At 42.4% G+C, this 22184-nt stretch overlaps 1 protein-coding gene across 2 annotated transcripts in view; it reads left to right on the top strand.

Moving 5' to 3' along the window:
• The window catches only part of sema4f (sema domain, immunoglobulin domain (Ig), transmembrane domain (TM) and short cytoplasmic domain, (semaphorin) 4F), a 57027-nt gene extending 39983 nt beyond the window's left edge, over window positions 1-17044 (top strand). For both annotated transcript variants that reach the window (XM_031736797.2, XM_039609715.1), the window contains exons 3-16: window positions 5838-5986; window positions 6397-6456; window positions 10455-10553; window positions 11329-11437; window positions 11575-11694; window positions 11789-11940; window positions 12018-12199; window positions 12516-12657; window positions 13572-13785; window positions 14012-14121; window positions 14213-14364; window positions 14661-14716; window positions 14838-15028; window positions 15140-17044. In XM_031736797.2, the coding sequence (XP_031592657.2) occupies window positions 5838-5986; window positions 6397-6456; window positions 10455-10553; window positions 11329-11437; window positions 11575-11694; window positions 11789-11940; window positions 12018-12199; window positions 12516-12657; window positions 13572-13785; window positions 14012-14121; window positions 14213-14364; window positions 14661-14716; window positions 14838-15028; window positions 15140-15847 (2444 nt within the window). In that variant the 3' untranslated portion in view covers window positions 15848-17044. The remainder of the gene's footprint in view (window positions 1-5837; window positions 5987-6396; window positions 6457-10454; window positions 10554-11328; window positions 11438-11574; window positions 11695-11788; window positions 11941-12017; window positions 12200-12515; window positions 12658-13571; window positions 13786-14011; window positions 14122-14212; window positions 14365-14660; window positions 14717-14837; window positions 15029-15139) is intronic.
• Window positions 17045-22184: the final 5140 nt, after the last annotated feature.

Here is a 22184-nt window from a genome sequence, read left to right as displayed (position 1 = left end):
CATTTAAAAATGAGCCTTAGTAGTTACGACTTTTATATTTATTTACATGTATTTATCAACACAGGAGAATAGAGGCCTTTGTTCTAAGAAATAATCAGATCTCTGTGTGTGACTGCGCTTGTGGTGGGGAAAGAAAAATGATTATCACGATATAATCAGCAGGTCCCCGCGCACTGTTAAGAAATAAATTACCTCAGTGAGCCTCACTCACTCAGTCCTGCCTTTGTGCCCTTGACAAAGGGTACTTATTTGCACTTTTGTGGTTTGAAACCTTAATTAAACTATTCTTGAACAGTTATGTATCCTAATGTAATGGTCCAGACATCGATCTTGTTTTTTAAAAAAGGTGGAAAATTAGTTGCAACACACCCAGTAAGTGATTATTCACCCACACACTTGGAAAACAAATCACCTTTGTGTGGCTCTTTTCTAGTCTTAGACGACTCAAAGCTTTATCTGTCTGACAGCTCCACCTGCGGCCACCAGGTACACGGAGAATAAAGACGGCTTTGAACCGGAAACCTTCTCGCTGTGAGGCAACGATGCTGACCTCTGCACCGCTGTGCTGCTGCAGATGTACAGGGCGGACACAAATCAAACAGAATGTCAGAACGCTTTAGCTGCTTTTCACTTAACTAAAAGAAAACAATAAAATCTTAAAATCTAACAGTAAAATCTATATTTTACCCAATTTGCTTGTCTTTTTGTTGCCAGAAGCTGTTAATCTTTTACTGCTGGTGGTAAATTCATCCAAGTTAGCAGAAATTTATTTACTTATTTATTTTGTTACTGTACCTCTATTACTGAGAATACAGGATTATTTTACACTCTTTTGGTCCTTTTTGTGTTTTACAACCAACTTGTAACTTTGTCATTTATTTCGATCGCACAGCAGTTTCATGCTATTTGAAGCCCAGGCAGTTCTGGCAGAGTACCTGCTCAGCACCAGACAGTAGTTAAAAGGCCAGATGTGTTCCTCAGGAGGTCACGATGGGCAAAACAGAGCTAAAAAAAAACAAAAGAGAATTTGCTTGAAAATGCATTAATTTAACAATGTGCTCATGCTGTGAAGAAGCTGTACAGTGGTTAAACACAGGCCTCATTCTAATAACCCTTTAGTGTGCTAATCTACTTTATTCTACAGCACAACACATGGATTTGAAAGATTACACACACAAAATCCTGACCTCCTGTTGTTTGTTGCAACATGTGTCCTTTTGCAAAGACACACAGGAAGTGGGATGCGGTAGGTTGTGCGCTGCAGGCTCCTGCCGTCAAAGAGGAGGCATTTACCCTAACCTGTGCAGCATCCTCTTTTCCCCTCCATGACACACGTCAAACCAAATGTATTCATAAAACCCTTGAAAAAAAATGGCAATGTCATCGTGAAGATAAAAGACAAATATGGGATGAAAAAGAAGAAACTGCACATGATTTCTTTGCGCCTCTTCTGCTGTGTGTTTCTGGATGGATTGGTTTGGAGGTGTGTGTGTGGGTCTGTGTGTGAGAAGGGCAGATGGCGTAGCTCTAGGAATCATCTCCCTACATTAGGGTGCACAGCAGGTGGTGGACCCGCGTGCATGAGACTCCCAGTTCACAAGGACATTTCTCCAGACTTTGCCTTCAGCCTCTGTCACAAACACTCATGTCTGCTTCGCTCTGTGTGGGTCTCTGTGTGTGTGTGTGTGTCAGTCGAGCAAGAGCAAGTAGGCAGTGCAGGGAGTTTAAAGAATTGGGGTCTTTTGGTGCTGTGAAGCTGCAGGGTGACAAAAACGTGGATGATGACAGAGCAGATAAAGAGAAGTGACAAATATAAAAAAGGAGACAAAGTGAAAACGAGACGGAGAGGTCTCTAATGTTTTATGGCCTCCTGTCTCGTCTTTCATTTGAAGCCAGCTTTGACTGACAGATTGAGGAGGGGAGCTGTTTATTTCAGTAGCTCGGGGTGTAAAAGCAAAAAGAAGGATGCCACACTCCAAAAGAAAAAACTTTTAATCAAGGGCAACACTTCACACATAAACACACATGTGTGCTTGTGTGTGTGTCTCCTTTTATTATATTGATCTCACTCTCCTTCTTAATATTGGCTGCTTTTCAGGAAGTGCTAACCCTCCACTAGCAAATCAGTGCCGCTCTTGCTTGTTGACTGCCTGGAGGCTTTTTTAGCCGAACAGATGGCTTCTTAGTGAATGAGAAATGACATTCATGTGAAATGTTACAGGAAACAGACACAGACTGACTGGATGAGGGAGTCTGGATTCAAGGCGGGGGGACGTGAAAATGTCTGTGATTCAGTTACAAGCAGATGTCAGCATGTTGGGGTCTTTTTTTTTCTTTTTTCTTTTTTTCCATGCCACACAGGCGGACACCCAGATGAGCTCTAAGTGGAAAACCGTGTCAACGCCGAGCGCCATTTATAAAAGTGACTTGACGTAGTCCCACCCACTATAACAAGAAAGAAAATGATTGTTCTCGTTTTAATCATTTAGTCGACAGCTGCCAAATTGGCCGTCGTGTTCCTTCAAACTCCATTTGTGATCCCCGTAGGATTTTCCTCCAGGGATGCTTTCTTCTACGTAATATGTGGAGTATATCACCAATTTGAAATTACCTCTAAATAGAAAACAAACAAATCTTTGTGTACTTAAGATTGTTTGCATTGCCTGTTCTTTATTTTTCTATACCATCCCATCTTAACGTCTGCCAGTGTCACCTGCCCTCCCTGCATAATAATAGAGGGTGTGTGCTATTATTCTCTCCTCTCTATCGTTCTAATTTCTAAGTAAGAAATGCACAAAGGAATGCTGCTTGTTCTCTTATGGCAGCGTTGGTAGATTTGAAGCATAACATGTTCGTGACCATTTTGATGGTGAGATGGCTTTTCACCGAAGGGGAAGTAACACAGTATTTCTGTGAAACATGCATGCAGACGCAGCCACAGGCTCTCTTGTTTGGTTTCATTATCAGAAGTGATGCTGCTTTCAGTCTTATCTGGTCTGCGGTGTACACAGTTATTTATAAACCAGGTAAAGTTAGTTAACTTTAGATATTGACATACATACACATGTATGTCAATATCTAAAACTACAGAAGTTGCTCTGAAGAAAGCTTTTAAATTGGAATTCAGATGCTACTGTAAACCATCGTAATTCGCTGGAACTTTAATATCATAGAGTTGCAATATTCACTATCTATACTATACGTTCCATAAATGCTGCTTTCTTTACTTCCATTGTGGGAGCTTTTGAGGATTTGTGAAGTGCATAAATTGTATAAAATTGCAGGCAATTAACAGGCAGCATAAACATAAATGGCAAAAGATGTAAACATAGTAAACTGTGAGGGATTTCAGACAGATTGTAGCAGGCTTTACTGAGTCAGTTAGCTGACTTTTCTGTGATGGGCCGCTGCTACACTATGTTTTAGTGCAGTCAGGGTTCAAGCATCAGGTATTGTATTATTGTACTGTCAACCACATTTAACTCACTGATTCAGTATATTTACAGAAAGGCTATAGGTGTTGTGTTCAGTGCCGTTCACAAGGAAACTTCAAGATGTGGACTGGGCAGTCCAGAGGCTTTCCAATCATCTTTCTAAGCCTAAGACCACTGAATATTCAAGCGTTTCACATGATTTTTAAAGAAATAGATGTGTGCTTAGCTGGAGATTCAACATTTGAAGACAAACTTTTCAGTGCTGCTCACAGACATACTGGTTTTAATGATGGTCATTTAAGTTTAACTCTTAATATAAGAAAAATTTAATTTAATATAATTTAATTTAATTTAATTTAATTTAATTTAATTTAATTTAATTTAATTTAATTTAATTTAATTTATTTATTTAGGACAGTGCATGTTAATGAACATAAATGTAAAAAAATTACATGAATGTAAATATGCCAGATTATAGCCAAGGGCTAATTTCCATCTGTTGTCCTTAAACATAAAAAATAGACATAATAATTCATAAAAATTCATAATTCATTCATAATAAAAACTCCATCACCAAACTCACACATACACACCATTCTGTTCCCAAATAAAACATTAAAACTATACAACTTATACATGATCACACACTTGATTTGTCCATAACCAGTTTTTAACCTTTGCCTTAAACAAATTGAATGTAGAGCATTCTCTAATGGATTGAGGAAAAAGAAGTACAAATTCAACAAAACATCTAATTTTGTACATGATGACGTTCTGGTAACTCATTGCCCAGACTATCCTGTATTCATAATAATGCTCTTTTTTGTTTCACCCATATACCCATTGTTACAAAACAGAAATTTCTAAAGTAAATTGTGGAAAAACAGGAACTTTTCTGTCGTTTATCTATTACTTACTATTTGTTGTAGTATTAATGGCAATGTGGGAGGTCTTTCTCAATAGAAAAAGCTATGAAAACACAGTAAACTGTTCAAAAACTCATGCACTCTTTCACGTTTTTCCAAAGCATTCTAACATGTCTTTCCCGGCCCAATTATGGCCCCCAGGCCTTATGTTGGACACCTTTTCTCTAGATTTTAGGTGCTGCGTGTTGAGTTTGACAGTAAATGTGTGTATATAGGTGATAAATACAGTTTCTCATAAAAGCTACATCTGCCCTGTGAACAAACATGGGAGTTGGCTCTGTTGTTCTCATTAGTCATGATTCATTAATTGTTTAATTGTGCAAGTGCAGTGAGTAATGCACATTATCTGTTTTGCTCTCGTTAGTTTGTTTGAGGTTAAATTAACACCACATGCTACACTCATTAGCATTTATCTGTCATCTGATTTGTCATCTGTGGCACAATGGCGCTTCTTTATTTGAGTCGTGCTTTTGTGTTCCTGTGTCTTTGATTGGGACGTCGAAACCAATCGCTGGCCCCGCCTTCTTTGGAGGCAAAGCCGTGTCTGGCTTTCTTCGTCAGGCTAAAAAAGGGTGGCATTGGAGGACTTAAAAAAAAAAACTGCTAAATCACACAAACACACACAATCTCTCACCAGTACTCAAAAGAAGTTCAGCACACAGCTGTGCTCTTTCCTCTCAGCAGCTGGGACATCAGTACACACACACACACACACACACACACACACACACACACACACACACACACACACACACACACACACACACACACACACTTTGTCCTAAAGCTGAAAGAGTGGGAGGGAGAGGGACTGAGTGAGAGAGCAAGCAAGAGCTGGAACACAATTTAAAAGCTTTGGGGATTTGATTCATTTGATAGTTTTTAGATTAAGGAGAGAATTATGGCTGATATTACACACCATGTATTATGTAGAAGATGAATCAGTTATGTATTATACATTATGATTATGCATAATTTAGTTTGTTGTATTTCCTCCTCTGCAGTGGATTTGCGTTTGAACGAGGACAGTGTTTAAAAAGGAGGCAAACAGAAGGTTGTTTCCAGAGAGCTGCAAGGAAGGATGGAAGAGTTGGAAGATGCCTTTGCTGTAAACAGTATATCACTGCAGAGAGACAAGGGCAGAAAAATGGCGGTAAACATCGAGTGAAATGAACGATGAAAAAGTCTCAGAGAGATTAGGAATTAATCTGCTGCTCTGATTGTGTAAGAGGACACATCTCTCCCCTCCTATTCTCATCCCTCCATCCCTTTATCTCTTTAGAACTTCTTGCTGGGAATATGGTGTTTGCTTAATCTCATCCTGTCAACCATTTGTTTCCACAGTTACATGGGTCAGGGAGGCAGCGAACAGATGTATTTTTTTTTCCAAGCCCGGTTTTCTGAGTGTGTCTTTCCAAATTCATTCAGATCCTGTTATTGACATATATCACCCTCTCTCACCCCCTCTGTCTGACAGACACCATCCTGGGTTCAGAGACGTTCGGGGATGTGGCAAACTTCAGCACCTTCTTGCTGGACCGCTCATCGGGCATGCTGTTCCTGGGTGCCAGGGATGCCATACTGGCTGTAGACACCAAGAAGCTCAATGAAAAAAAACCATTAAAGGTAGGCGTAGTGCCAGTGTGTGAGTAACCAGGCAGCAGCATTAAACCACTGAATACAGGGCGTATCAAAAAGAATCATCCGATTTCAAAAGGCTATATGTGTCCCTGTCGCATATGTCCATATGATAGTCAAATTTGTCCCATACTCGTGTGAGCTTGTCTGGAGTCACTGCAGTTACTGTTGTTATGCTACCTACCAGCAAACATGTGAAACTCTTTCTAACAGTGCGTGTTTTGATGCATCCACAGCGGTGTACGGCTGTGGATTTAAAGCACTTTGGAATCAAATGATTCTTTTTGATATGCCCTGTATTTTTGCGCTCTCTGTCAAAGCACATATTACGGTAATATCTTTCTATACACGAAAATCAACAGACTTACTATGTCTGTGTATCTTCTTTCTTCCTGCAGATCATTTGGGATGTCTCAGACAACAAGAGGAAGTCATGTGAGGGAAAGGGAAAGACAGAGGTGAGAACAGTGCATGTGTGCTGCTTGTGTGTTATTTTTGTCTAGTTCAGCCAAACTGGTGGTAATGCAAAATTGTAGCACTGTCTTAAATCTTGCTATTCCAAAATGTGGCTTTGACTTCCCTTGTTGCTGTTTGAACCCCAAGAACAGACTGGAAAACACATCCAGCACTGAAACTTCTACTTCCTGCAGGAACTCAGCTCAGTAGTACCCAGATAAAATCTAATGAACCATTTGAATGTCCATGAACTACACTAATCATTTCTAATATTTATTGAGTTACTATGTAAATGAGAATATCTGGCTTAGTTTCATATCCAAATCTCTTAAAAAATTAAATGTTAGGTTTCCATTTTTCTGTTTATTTAACTATTTTACAAAGATTGTTGGATAAACTTAAACACAGTGGACTAGAAGGTATTAGCAATAAGCTATGACGAATCCCAACCTTTGCAACTGTTAAAAAATCTAATGAAAAGAGGAGACAATGCATTTACCAGATATACCAATAATATGTATAGGAGTCCATTCATACTCCACCCACATATACATGAATGGTGGACATGACTAAGCGCATGGTCCTCGATTGAAGCTGTAAAGATTTCCTTTGATGTTTTGTTGTCTTGTTTTGATGCATGCAACAAAGTCTAGGTCTTCATTAAGAGAAACCACTGTAGACAAAGAGGAGGTTACTGCTTCTACATATATATATATTTAAAAATCACCAAAGACTTAAATGTCATATGTCTCTGCTTTTATTTTGTGCTGTGCCGTACATTTGTGTGTCTTTGTGTGTGCTTTAGAAACCTGTGCTGTTGGGCATTGGATGGGAAGTTCTGGGACTTTTGCCAATGCCCCAGTAGGGGTGCATGTGTGTGTGTGTGTGTGTGTGTGTGTGTGGAGAGAGAGAGATGAAAAACCAGAAAGAAGTGGATGCGGACTCACAGATGTCCAGTAACTGACTACGGAAACTGATTAACTAGAGCGCACTATCCACTCAAGCTGTACATGTCAGCATGTTACTCTGCTCTCACCAAACTGCTCGCAGAAACATACACTTGATCTACATTTCTTGTACCTGACTGATTTATTGGTTTAAACAAAAAGTAACAGACTGAAACAGATCTTTTGCTGGGATAGTGGAGTGTGCGGCCTGACAAAAACACTAAAGATTTCCTTAAATGACTCGACAATGCTCCAAATTGAATCAGACCAGAAGAAAATCTCTCAAATCAAAGATAAACAAAGCCAGTGGAAGGTCAGCGGTTCAAAAGAAAAGGAAGAGCAATTAGTTTTGACCTGCTTTTTTGTAATCATCATCAGCACAGTTTGCTGCTTTCTACTGTAAGGAGGTGATAGATTGATAAAGCCAGGAAAGGGTTGTTTTTTTCTACAAAGGCATTGATTACAAGAATATACGTGAGTCAGAATGTTTAAAAAAAGTGGGGGAGGGGGCGCAGGACGGAAGTCGAACCAATAGAGAGAGAGGAAGTGCAGGGGAGAATAAATGAAGATTGCAGAGACAAGACAATAGACTCAACAAGAGAGTACCTGCCCATGTGTGTGTGTGTGTGAATCATGTGAAAACTGCAGACTTAGAGACAAATAAGGACACGTTAGTAATAGTTTACTCCTATCAGCAGGATGTTACTAACTACAGGATGACAGGAAAAGATGTTGATAACTTACTCGAGTTTAATTCTGTCATCACATTCATCATAAGGTGTAAGAAAACGTCAAAGCTTTAGTAAGTAGTGGGTGTGCATGTATACAGTCATCAGACTTTACTAGTTATTGCTTCACTGATACTAAAATCTAAAATGCTACTTGGGTTTTTTTTGGTTTGTAAGTTTGAATCTTTTACTGTGTGAAACACCCCAACATGTCACAACAGATGGCTTCCTCTTCCTCAGCCAAGTTCTGCTGAAGGTTCTTTCCTGTGAAAAGGAAGTTTTTCCTTCCTGCTGTTGCCGAGTACTTACTCATAATTAGTTGTCTGGTTGTTGGGGCTTTCTCTGTGTTATTGTAGAAACTTGAAGAAACTACTGTGGCGCTATATGAATACAATTGAGTTGAATTGTAAGAATCTTACAGAAATGCCCTCTTAATAAAGAAAATTGGGGGAAATGCAGTAACTTCTCTTCATTGCTGGGTGGGTAACACATACTTGGAAAGACCAAAAAAGCAGCTGGCATCTAGCTGATGCTGATGAGACTGGCTATGAGCCAAATAAGGAAATGAACTGAATGGAGCTGAAAACCAAAACATTCAGCTGAAAGACGCTGAAATGCTGCACTAATGTGGTGTCTTCAGGTTCAGAGGGAGTTTTTTTCTGCTCACCGTCACCAAGTTCTAGCTCAAAGTGGATCGTTGGAGATTCGGTTACTGTGTATAACCCTATAATATAGAGTGGCCTGAGATGACTGTTGTTTCAATCTGGTGCTATATAATTCAAATTAAATCAAATTAAGCTGAGGCTTTGAGGGAAAAAAGAAAACAACCCCTGTCAATCAATATTTACTTAATTTACTTCAGGTACTACAGTAGTATCACTGTATATGCTGCACTGTCAAAACTGTTGTGGATGTGCTTGCAAGGAGAAAGTCTGCAAAAGAGAAGCAGTGAGAAAGAGATAATGGAGGGTGAGAGCAGAGCATGAGGTCAGGAGAAGAAAGTTGGACCATGTCCACTCACACACATACATCAGTAATTACCGGGAGATTGCTTTGAGCAGGTAAATGTCAGCAAGCATGAAAAGCTTTTAGATGTTCAGGTGGCAGGACTTTTATTTCTGCGATGAGCACCGAAGTCATTAAAGTTTTTACTATGAAAGATGTATAATTGGAGGCCATTTTAATCAAGAGTACAAAAGAATTCAATAAAATCAAACAGAATAGAATAGAGCCATTCGAGCCACCCCATGCCAGATTGTGAATGAAGCTTATTAGTATGAATGGGGTTAATTTGGGGCCAATGAAATAGCTAATCCCAGGCTGATCCCTTTGTTACCAGCCTGAGCTCCACTTCTGTCTTTCTCTTGTTCTCTCTATCTCTCGCTCTCTTTTTTGGCTCTCTGTCCAACTCACGTGGAGCTGTACCAGCATGGAGGGAAGGGGAGGGCTGGTTTGAGTGACACGATCTGTGCATCAGAGAGGATCAGGTCTCTGGGGAGGTGAATCAGGCCTGGAGCTCATCCAGGATGGCTCACAGTGCAACACACACACACACACACACACACACACACACACACACACACACACACACACACACACACACACACACACACACACACACACACAGAGCTTAGTAGAAATTGCTTACGTCATGGTTTCTTGGTTACTGGCATGGGACAGTGAGGGTGTTTTTCCATAACAGCTTCTGATGTGTGACAATAAGGAAAGACAAAGTTTACTCAAATATATATGTATGATCTGGTGTCTCTTTAAGAGAGAGGATCACGTTTTTGTTTTTGTTTATTATACATGCATGAGAGTGGATGATCTCAAGTTTCGTGCCTGTTTGTGTGTGTGTGTGTGTGTGTGTGTGTGTGTGTGCGTGTGTGTGTGTGTGTGTGGCCTCAGCAGTGGGAATCTCAGGTGTCACCTCTAGCAGCGAGGCATCTCCAATTTCCTGTTTTGTTGTTCCAAACTGAGTGTCGTTGTTTAAACCTCCTCATGACGAAAACACCTTTTTGTTTGAAAATTCAAAACATTTGCTGTTCAGCAACAAGAAAAAAAAAAGGCAGGAAGTTGTATGTTGAAAATGTATATAAAGTAACTTATTTATACATCAGTGTAGACAAAGCATATTTCATCATGTAATATACGTATTCACTGAGTGAAATCATGCTTAATCCAATGTGAATTTAACTGCTAATAAACATGTAATGATAAACATATTTGCTGTACGTCCTGATTGTTAAACTGAGCTTAAAGGTGATAAGCTATAGCTTGCCTTTTATGTTGCCTACATTTTTTACTGTTTGTCTCCCCCTGCAGGGCGACTGCAGGAACTACATCCGACTGTTGGAGTTCCTGGGAGATGGTCGCATCTATGTGTGCGGCACCTACGCTTTCGACCCTCAGTGTGCCTTCTTGGTGAGTGCGTCCATGCGCTTGTTGTTTAGTGACTGGTGCATGATGATGACCTCTGACCCTGCTTAAACAGACAGACATACAGACAGGTGAACCACAATATGGTTACATAATGGGTTTGCGTTTGCACATGCAGCATTAATGAGTGCAGATGGATCTCCCACACTTGTACCCATAATGCGTTTATACACCGCCTGCAGTGAGGTCTAAAGACTTTTCCAGGCTTCAGCCACACACCTTCTCTCAGTAACTATTTTAGGAGTGTAGCTATTCCCCAAATCCACAATTAAAATTTAACTGATGTGAAAACAGATGATTCTAAAAAGAGAGAGAGAGAGAGAGAGGACATGACATAATCATTTGATCATGACTGAATTGTGAAATAAAAATAAACCTCATTATTGTGATGCATCATAATATACTGCAGTTGCACCTTGAATATCTGTTGACAGTATTATACCTTTAAAGAAGAGGCTAAATTGGGGTACACATTCATTCACAGACTTGGAAATAGAGCAACATTTTAATAGCAACTGTGGAGTGCAAAAGCAAGATTAAAGAGATACTTGATTCTTTTTGTGGGTGTCTGAACATAGGCAGTGTCCTGATATTGCATTTTTATTTTTTTGCATATTACTAAGCATTTAAGGACAGGAGATCATAATGAATGAATTATGAATGAAGCAGTGTACGTTACCAAAAACAATCCGTATGAGATCAGACAGAAAACCCTGTAATTAATTAGGAAATATAAGTCCTGTGTTTCTCTTCTCTGCAGAATGCCACTACATTTACTCTGGAAGAAGTTGATGGAATGGTGAAGATGGAGTCAGGGAAGGGAAAGTGTCCTTTTGAGCCCAGTCAGCATTACACAGCTATTATGGCAGGTAAGTACCACAGTGTGTGATTGACTGATTAAGTTTCCTGGTCAAAATGAAATTTTTAAACAAGAGTTTTTAAGCTGTCCTGATATCTTTATATAAAATAAACATTGTCCTTTCTCTCATTTTTTTTTGCCTTTTAGATGGTCTCCTTTACACAGCAGCTACCAGCAACTTCCTGGGAACACTCTTCGACATTTCCCGGGCAACGGGCCCTGAGCAGGAGCGCATCCGAATTGAACGATCCATCAACTGGCTCAGCGGTAAGACACATTTGCCCACAGTCACACATGTTGATCCCACACTTTCCCACAAGGATAATTAGAACTGTGTGTCTGCGTGTGTTTTTTCTCTCAGACCCAGAATTTGTCAGCTCAGCTTTCATAGAGCAGTCTGCAGGAAACCTGACAGGAGACGATGACAAAATCTACTTCTTCTTTAACGAGGTGGCCAAAGAGTATGACTTCTACACCAAAGTCAAAGTACCCAGGGTGGCCCGGGTCTGCAAGGTAACCCACTGTCTTGACTGAATCATTGATCCCTTTGTTTGATTGAATCCCTGTTAAGATTAACTCTGTCTGTTCAGTCTGATGTGGGAGGGATGAAGACTCTGCAGCGACGTTGGACCACCTTTCTCAAGGCTCAGCTGGTGTGCGAGGACAAGCCCAGCGGCCAGCGCTATAACGTCCTAACTGATGTTTTCACCATGCAACATATTCCAGGCGACCCCAGCAGCACACACTTCTATGGACTGTTCACCTCCCAGTGGTAAGCCAAACAGTAACCAGGGGCAAGAGGCCAGAGCAGAGCCTTGGCCATACGAGATATTGTAACATTGGAAATGTAGTCTTTTGCTGTTGTCGTCTGCTGTCGTAGACAAATATAGATGATCTATCAGTGGATATGGTGTAATACAGGCTCATTCACAGTTTTCAATTGCATAATATAAAAGGTATAAATAAGCATGAAGCTGTTTACTTGCTGTAGCTTCATGCTTATTTTCCCAAAAATTTGATTTGACTCTTTTTCAAAAATGAACTTTTTCCTTCCATACTCCTAAACATTTTTTTTTCCTTTCTCACAGGGAGCAAGTAGACCTGTCGGCCGTGTGTGTTTTCAGCCTGTCTGACATCAGCAAAGTGTTGGATGGTCCATTTAAAGAGCTGAAGAAGAGCTGCGACAACTGGATCAATCATGAGCCGATCCCCTCACCGCGGCCTGGCCAGGTATTAAACTGTACTTTCACAGTTTCTATGATTTACACTGCTTTTCTGAATCAAAACATGGCAGCCTGCAGACGTCACTGATGATTTATGTTTGTTGTAGAAGATTTTACAATCTAAATAATGCTTGGTTTACACTGAACAAACTGAAATCCACATCATTTTTAAAGTTCAGAAAGGAGGAGACATTATGTGAATTTCTCTAGTGGATGTTTTGGAATAATTTCTTTGATCCAAGGCGCAACTTGTTTGGTCCAATATTCTTTTATCCTGCCAAAAATACTTGATCTTTTTGGCATTTAAAACTGAGGTTAAATGATGTTTGTTCATTTTTATTAGCAGTGTGTCCTTTTGGATATGATCCAAAGATACTCTGTTACTCTGATCTTTTCCCAAAAGGTCAGCGTAACACTTAAAAACACAGCTCCTTTAATCTGTGAGAAGTTAGTGAATATGTTTGGTGTACATATATTTATTTTAACAGTTATATTTAACAGGGTGGCACACATGTTCAAAAGTACAGCCATCTATTTATCTTAATTTTAGCCATCTGTTCAAGATGATTTCAAGTACATGCTGATTTTCAATCCTCTGCTCAGATTTTAGCTCCACAAATCTTCATCCAGTGCATTTATAATGTGAACTCTGATGAGGCGGATGCATACACTTTATAACATTTGGTTTTGCAAGAGTTCTCAGCTGTATATATTAAAAAAATAATAGATGAAAATAAATTAAGGTTAAATTTATACCTTAGTTCTTTCTATAAACATGATATCTTCACATTTTAAAGGACACACATATGAAATATTGTGAAGTCCTCTGGAAGTTCAAACTTTAAATGTACCATGCATGCATTTTAATTGACTTTACTGCCATAAACTACTAAGACACACCCTTTCCTGTCTTTATAATAGTGCTTAAACAGTGCATTAAAGGCTGAGGGCTTTGAGTCCTCCCTAAAACTTCCTGACAAGGTGCTGACATTTGTGAGGGACCACCCTCTGATGGAGAACAGTGTGACTGCAGCACCCCTGCTGGTTCGAAAGGGAATCAGTTACACCAAACTGGCTGTAAATCTGAAGGACGGCAGCGAGGAGCGGAGGGCAGCAGTGCTGTATCTAGGAACAGGTGAGAGATCAGACAATAGAGACAACAGAAGGATATAGGAATTGTAGTGCATTTAAAATTGTACTTAATGGAGCTGAACTAAGATACAGATAAAGATAATGGGCCTTAGAAACTGAATACTGAAGTCAATGCAAAATTGATAAAAACCTAAACTTTCACATGTTGTATTAGAAGTTGTGACTGAAATGTGAAATAAATAAATAAATATAACAAAAATGTGTTGCAGACCGTGGGGAGCTCCACCAGGTGGCGGTAGTGGGCCAGAATGTCACCTTACTGCAGGAGACTCCTCTGTTCACATCACAGGAACCTGTTAACAATATATTACTGCACAAGGTAGAGCGCACGTGTACATACACATACTATAAGCACAGCCATGCTTCGTTCCATTTCTCAGCGATTCTGCAACTGTTCTCCGTGTTTCCAGGGCCATGCTCTGGTGGGCAGCCCTCTGTCTCTGGCTCGTGTCCAAGCTGAAGGCTGCGCTCTGTATCGCAGCTGTGAGGTGTGCGCCAGAGCCAGAGGACTGGGCTGTGTGTGGAGCACAAAGGAGGAAGCCTGCAAGCAAACAACAGAAGAGTGAGTACTACAGGAATATCACAATGAATTGGAAATTTTCCAGAAAAGTGGAAATGAAAGGCAGGCAGCAGCTGTATAAGGTTATAAAATACCACAGTGACCCATTTTTATTCCAGCAGTACTTTCGTGTACCAATGTTTTCCTAAGGAAAAAAATGGAAATCTATTACAGAAAATTCAGCTATATGTAAGAAGTGTTCATAAAAATACACTTTACACCAAAGACAAAAGCTGAAGTCAGTTCAGCTGCTAAAATGACTTTTTTATTAACTGTTATAATTTTGCTTGTGTGTGCAGGCCCGGTCCCGGTGATGTGGTAGACGCTGCCTTAAAAAAGTGTAATGTAGCAGAAGGTAAGTTTATACTTTCATTTCAGATGACGTGATCGTCGTTGTCCAGTTTGATTGTGAGTGAAAATGCCTCTGCTGTTGTTAATCACCTCTCTGCCGTCTCCGTTCTCGCCCTCTGCTCCAGGTCGCTGCAATCCGTCGCCCCAAGTGCTGCAAGTGTTCCGGGGCCTGCGCCTCTTGTTGCCGTGCGTCCAGCTGTCCCCTCGGCCCTGTAGCTGGGAGTATCCTCTCCACAGACACACCAGGCAGCACAACTCTGACCTGGAGGTGGTTGTTACTGACGACAATCTGGGAAACTATGTCTGCACGTGCCAGGTATGAAGCCACGAAGCAGAGCTGTGTTTGCTGTCCTTTGTCTTTTTTGTTGTTTTTACTATTTTTTTGAAAATAACCACTTTTTTTGTCTGTGCTATTTCTCTCATCTAGGAGGGGGGGCCGGCAATCAGAGACCCCACCCCTTGCCGCAGAGCAGCCTATTACCTGACACTAGAAGCTCCCAGTGTCGAAAAAGTATCAACATCCGAAGGTCGTCATATCCTGGCCTTGTACATATTTGCCATCTTACTCGTTTTAAGTTTTGTCGCCGTCATTATCTGCTTTGTGAAACGGCGGTGTGGGATTGCCCGCAACCTGCCAGATAATTCGTTGTCATCGGGAAAGGGGCGGGACTTGCTTGGTTCCTCTGCCACTCCTCAATCCCCCAGCAGCTCCAGCCTTTTCTCGGATGGATTCCGGATGGCGGAAAAACGGAACGGGACGGCGACCTCGACCACAACAACCACGCTCCTAAGCAACCATGGAAACGGTGGGCACAGTTACAGCGACACTCTGATAAGCAGCAACTCCAGCAACGGCCATGGGAATTCTCTGTACGCCAACTGCAACACAAGCGGCAGTGTGAGGAGGCTTGGCCCTGAATTTCTATCACCAGATATGCTGGACAGAAGGACGGGGGAGCGGGACAGAGTGAGGTCTGAGGGGGGAGAGAGAGAGTCACAGGAGGCGGAAGAGGTGGAGGAGGGTCTGAGGGATGGGTTGGGGGAAGGAATGAAAAGACTAGAAGAGGAGATCTCCAGCTTTACCATGTTTAAATCACCAGCACCGCTGGCTAGGTGTGAAGAAAGTTCGATATGAAAAAGTTCGATACCATTTTGCATCCTCCAAAAAACCTGAAAACTACTGGAATCAGTGCAAAGTGGCTACTGCCAAATGCCTTTGAATATGAGCTGTGACGTGAGAGAGACTTCAGAGATTTATGAGAAATATAAATTTATGTCCAAGGATGTGAGAGAGACCTGTTATGCACAGAGAGAGCTGCAGGACAGAAATCATATGACAGTGTTGGTATAGACTTCTTATAATGAGTAACTCAGGATGAGAGCTGTTGCCGATGTACATATAAATGTAAATATGAGCAGTGTGAACAGGTGATAATGGACATGAAACTGAGCGAGTACATAATTCTAATATTACAAAGAATCAAAGATGAAACGTCTACATCTGTAGACATGGAAAAGCCATATTGTCTTTCTCCTTAACCTTTGTTGTTGTTTGCTCTCATTTGCTTCTCCTGGAAAGGAAAAGTGCACTTCTCTCTCACCGCCTGTCTCTCTTTCTCTTGCTGTCCGTGCTTCTCTTTCTCACACACACCACTTGAATCCCAAAACTCGATGGGTTCAAAGGCACCAAAGGACTGCTGAGCCATAGACTGCCCGGTCAGACTGCACCGGTCCTGGGCCTCAAACAGAGAAATGTCACTGACAGAGATTTAGAACCATTAATTCACTGAGGAGCCTTCACATGGAGTGCAGTGACTGTGACGGGGCTGTCCCTCTCCGCTCTGCCGAAGATGTGCAGAGGCTGATAGGTTCAAGGTCCGTCAGACTTGTGTCACTGTGGAAAAGTGTAGTTGCAGAGAAGACGCGAGAAACTGAATGCTGCTTTCTGTCACTGCTCAGATTCACCATCACTGAGACAGAAGGCATTCAAAGGATATGAAATTCATTTCAGTCTCTAGAAATGGACCTTATAGACTCAAAGACACCATCACCTCATGTTGTGAGTGTGGATTTTAACATAAAGTGTATTGTTTTGTCACGATGTTTTGTAATAAAACATTTAAAAAGTTATTATCCTGTTGCCGTACTGTCTGCTAAAAGCCTGGATGTGGGGACATGTAACAAATAGTGACGTGTCCTTCTTTTGAATGCACAAAGCAGCTTCTGTGCCTCATGTCTGTGTAACTGTCTTCACCGTAGTGTGTATGTGATCCTGTTTGTGTCTATGACTGAGTGTGGGTACCTTGGTACATGAAATACATGGATTATATTACACCGTTGCAAATCCATCCATTCATTTTTCAGTTCTTTAACTATACAGTGATGAGCAGTAAAGTTAATCAATTTCCCACGTGTGGGAGTAATAAAGGTTATCTTATCTTATCTTATCCCAGTTATCTACTAGATCTTTTAATATGGGGTTGAGCTGTGTAGCTGCCAGGGGTTCAGTAAGTCTGTCTGCTGTAGAACTTTGACTTCCAATAATTCATCATTCATACAATAATGTTTTGGGGTTTTTTTTGCTCATATGCTAAGGTTTCAAAATGCTGTACAAACAGTACAGAAATAGAGTTCAGATTTGCTCCATGATATATATTAACCATTAATTCATCTAATGTCATTCGTTTTCTGTATGCTCAAAAGTTTATGTCGCCGTAAAAGATCCTGTACAGCTCCTATGTGAGTTGCCAGTCTAACCATAGGATACCCAGGCTGTAATATGAAAGAGAAAACTTAGTGTCATCTCATCTTTAAGATCCTCCAGAAAAGTCTCTATGTACAGTTATGTCATATATAATTGGACATTGACACAAGTTTTTTTTTTTTTTACATGTTTACTGAAACATATTCAAATTATACTTATATAATGGACATGGACATAATGCGTAGACTCTCAGCTTTCATTCATTTGAGGGTGTCCACACTCAAATTGGATGAAGAGTTTAGGAGTTTCAGCTCCTTAACATCTTCCACCCTCTTTTTAAAGGGACCAAAAGTAATTGGCCAATTGACGTAAAGGATATTTAATGAACACATGTGGGCAATTCCTTCGTCATTATCAGTTAAGCCAATAAAAGGCCTGGGGTTGATTTGAGGTGGGGTGGTCTCTGTGCAGGTGAAATAAGCTGCGAAAACAGAAAAAAAAAACATTGGAGAAAAGATGAAAGCTCTACCAGAATGATGGCAAGAAAAAAGTATGGAGAACAGCTCATGATCCAAAGCATACCACATCATCTGTAAAACACGGTGGACATATGCTTGGGCATGCATGCCTGCCAGTGGCACTAGGACAGTAGAGTTTATTGATGACGTGACACAGGACAGAAGCAGCTGAATGCATTCTAAGGCTTTTAGAGACATGCTGTCTGCTCAAATCCAGCTAGATGCAGTCAAATTGATTGGGTGGCATTTCATAACACAAATGGAAAAAGACTCAAAACAATCCAGAAATTTATTGAAGCAAAGATATGGAGTATTGTTGAATGGCCTGAGCTTAACCCCATTGAGCATGCATTTCACTTGTTGAAGACTACCACACGACAAAAAGATCCACAAACAAACAGCCACTACAGCAAAGGCCTGGCAGAGCGTTAAAAAGGAGCTCAAAACTGTCCATGAGTTCAAGGCTGTCATTGCCAGCAATGGAGAGCTGATCATTTTAAATGAAAATATGAATTTCTATTTAATTTTCAATAGAAGTAGGAGTGAGCCTTTAACCACAGCTTTCCAGTTTTTCAGCTTTCATGACACGTAGTGCAATGATGTCATAATAAAATGCAAATCATTTTCATTTGTGCAGGAGAAAATATACAGTAAGTGCCAAAACAGCAGCATGTCATGTACTGCTAAGTGAATTGCAGACCCAAATGCAGAAGCAGGACACAGAAACTAATCTCAGACAATCAGCTTTAATCACTGTACGTACAGGAAGTCCAAAGAATCCAAAACACATGAGAACAAGATCACAGACAACAAGAGACAACTCGACAAAGTGCAATGGGCGACTGAGACAATATATTACATAAAAAGGTGACTATAGAGACACCCAGGAGACACAGTTGAACTAAAGAAGATGTGGGAAAGTGAAACTTAGTACCAGGCACAAGAAGTGGCAATAGAAACTACAACAAAAAACAAAAAAGATCATACACAAAACTGAAAAACTTAATAATAAAGAACCTAAGAATCATCCTGAGGATCTTTAATAATAAAGAACTGACAGGACCAAAAAACACAAAACACTGGGTCAGCAATCCAGGACCATGACAGCATTGTCAAGCTAAAAGTACTGCCCAACTGACTGATTTGATTCAGCACCAACATATAGTTGTTACTTGACATGAAGCCTATCTGCTCAGGAAAGAGAGCCTGGGCTCTGCATACTCTGCTGATGATCTGACTACTGAGAGTGAAGTGTATGGATGGAGTCATTACAGGAAACTAGTGAAAGTGTAAATAAAGATGCAGCACCCGACTCCTCATTCTCCCTGACAATATTAGCCTTACTTTCCTTCACGTAATTCTTTTTTTTTTTTTTTTTTTTTTTTTTTTTTTTAACCTGTCCCGTTTGGTTCTTTTGCCATCAGAATTATTGTCTAAAGGCGAAGAAAGATGCCCAACGGATTTACTTTACCAAATGGACCATCCCAGCCTTGCCGTAATGGTCCATTTGATTCACCTTTTATTGTTTATTTTATTTTCACTTGCTGAATACGGGACAGACTTGACTGGTGGAAAGAAAGGGGAGAAAGAAAGAGGGAAAGAAAAACAGCTGAGAAGAGGGACGGGGAAAAAGGGCAAAAACCAAAAACCAACAGAATAAGCAGACAAAAAATACATATATCGATCACCTGGATCACCTGTTGAGAAAGAAAAAAGAAAGCAAGCAGAAGAAAACGAGAGTAATAAACAAGATCACAATGATATATGGGAATATGACAGTAAATACTAAATATTAAACATTATGGTGCAGCACGTGAGATCGACAGCACAGTGTGTGCTTTGAGGTAGGAGCCAAAAAGGGTGTAGTTTGTGTGTGTGATCACCCGTGTGTGCACCTGTGAGCATGAACGCGCTTGTTTTTAAAAGGTTCCTTCATGTAATGATCTGCTAGAGGGTGTGGGGGGCCACTGCCCTGTCCTCCAGGGCATGAAGCAGGTATGGAGGAGATCAAAACTCCAGACATCCAGAGGCCCCCAGAACACAAGAGACCAAGGAAGACCAACAGAGGGGCAGCCGCATGCTATCCCAGAAAGAGCTGAGGAGAGTCCCAGATGAGGGGTCACTCAGCAGCCGCGGAGCAGAAGCCGGGGGCTGCAGTGGCGTGCCCGTGAGCTCCGCCGGCAGCCAGCTGTGCCTGAGTGACCGAGCCCCGGGCCGAGAGGCCAAGGGCACCCCATCCCAGTGGCCCGAGCGAGCCCCAGGCTCCATGCCCGATAAGCAGCCGCCAAGGAGTGAGCCGGTGGGTACCTGGGCGCCACCCCGGACACAAAGAACCACCAACGCACCGATGTCTGAGGCGTCTGCCACCGGCAGGGGAAGTGGTGGGGAGATGGGCCTCAAACCTTGGAGGGCCTGAGATGTCCCCAGAGAGGTGGCGTCTGATACCCAACCTGACATATAGACACAGACAAACAGGCACACACAGATACAGACATCCATTCCCACCCTCATGCTCTCATATACAATTACTCAACACTCACCCAACGTGGAGACAGACATAGAGACACTGTACACACAATCACACTCCCCAAGCGTACTCTAAGCCCCGGGTCTAGGTACCCTTGCCCCTGGAGGGGGAAACTGCGCCCAGACCCAGGTGGTGTTACCCTTTTCCCTGCGGTGGGGAGAAGCAGACTGCCCCGACTCCGCAGCAGCAGGAGGCCCCACATTCAGACCCCAGTCGGACGGCCAACTCCTCCTCCTAGCCCCCGCTCCAGCAGGCCGCAGAGAACGGGGGTGTGGGAAGACTCAAACCTCCCTCCACCCGCTCATATGTAGTGTTGATGTATGTGTGTTCTAAGGTGCATTTAAAACCCAGGAGGGCATGGAGCTACCTGCCAGAGCAGCAGGTAGCGTATAGCCCCTCCTGCTAGCCCTCAATGTCTACGTGTATTTAAAATTGAGAGGTGGGCAACGACGCCAGGGGTGAGGTGTACACCCTGATGGTAATTTGGAATCCGTGTAGCGTGCCCACCCCAAGATCCTATATGTATGTGTAATGAGAGTGTGAGTAATGTGAATGTCTAAGTTGTGGGATAAAATTGAGGCAGAGGCAGCCAGAAGGGGACAGAGGGGGGATGTCTCCTCTGCACCCTGGTGACACACCCCTACCCCAAGGCCCTGCATGTGTGGGTGATTGTGGTGGAGCGGGAAGAGGGAGGCAGCTGGAGATGGGGAGGAAGGAAGGAGGGGCGAGTGACCCCTCCTGGGGCCAGCTCCCCGCTGACCCCAGTAGGCACCCCATACTCTGCAACCCGCCAGGGAAAGGGGGGCCCAGGCCCATCCGGACCGGGGCCCAGTGCAGCAACGCCGCCCGCCCCACAGAGCCCGGGACAGTCCACCTGACCCCACCACAGAGAAAACTGCACCCACCCCATCATCCACTCATCTTCCAGACTACACAAGACAATAGACGCCCAGGCTGAGATCTTCCTCCACCTCTCCTGTATCTCCCCTCCTGCAGAGAGAGTTCCTGAAGAGAGGAAATCTCCTGCAGGATTTGATAACCTCCCCACCAGTTGAAGAGCCCCCAGGTGGTTCGATGCACAGGCGGCACCCTGCGCCAGGACTGGGCCCCCATACACCCACCCGCCCACAACTCCGGCAACACACCAACCAGGACCCAAGCCCCTGAGGCTTGGCCAGGGCCCCAGCCCAGAGACGGAGTGCCCCAGAACCTCACGCCCATCCCGGACCCACCCAGGGGCAGCCAGGCTACCAGGTCAGTAACTCACGTCCGTCAGCACAGACCCTCCCTAGCCCTGCTGCACGCAGCCACGAGGAAACCGTCACCTAAGAGCCAACAGAGCCCCTAATTGGCCATGACCGCTACCCCGGTTGAGCCCCCAAGGAAGATGCTCCCGGGAACCCCTGATGCCCTAAGCCTGTCCCTACCCCCACACCAATCACAACAGTGAAGGTGGGACCAAACTAAGACCCCCACCCCACTAGGTGATGGAGCTGATCAAAGGAGCCCAGAGCAATTGATCTGATGTGGTGGCAGAGGCTGTATCAAGACTAATGTAATCTAATAGATAATTTCTATATTGGTTAGAATTAAGATTATTTTTATTTTTCCAGTTCATGAGGACTGTTTTCTTGGCTATGCATAGGGCAGTGAAAACCATATGGGCTATATTCTTTTCCGGAGTGACATTATCTAAGCTGCCCAACAAACATACTAAAGAGGA

Source organism: Oreochromis aureus, linkage group 3 (assembly GCF_013358895.1).
Source record: "Oreochromis aureus strain Israel breed Guangdong linkage group 3, ZZ_aureus, whole genome shotgun sequence".
Lineage (NCBI taxonomy): Eukaryota > Metazoa > Chordata > Actinopteri > Cichliformes > Cichlidae > Oreochromis > Oreochromis aureus.
The sequence above is the reverse complement of the archived record's forward strand: the minus strand, read 5'-3'. Positions and strand labels throughout refer to the sequence as shown.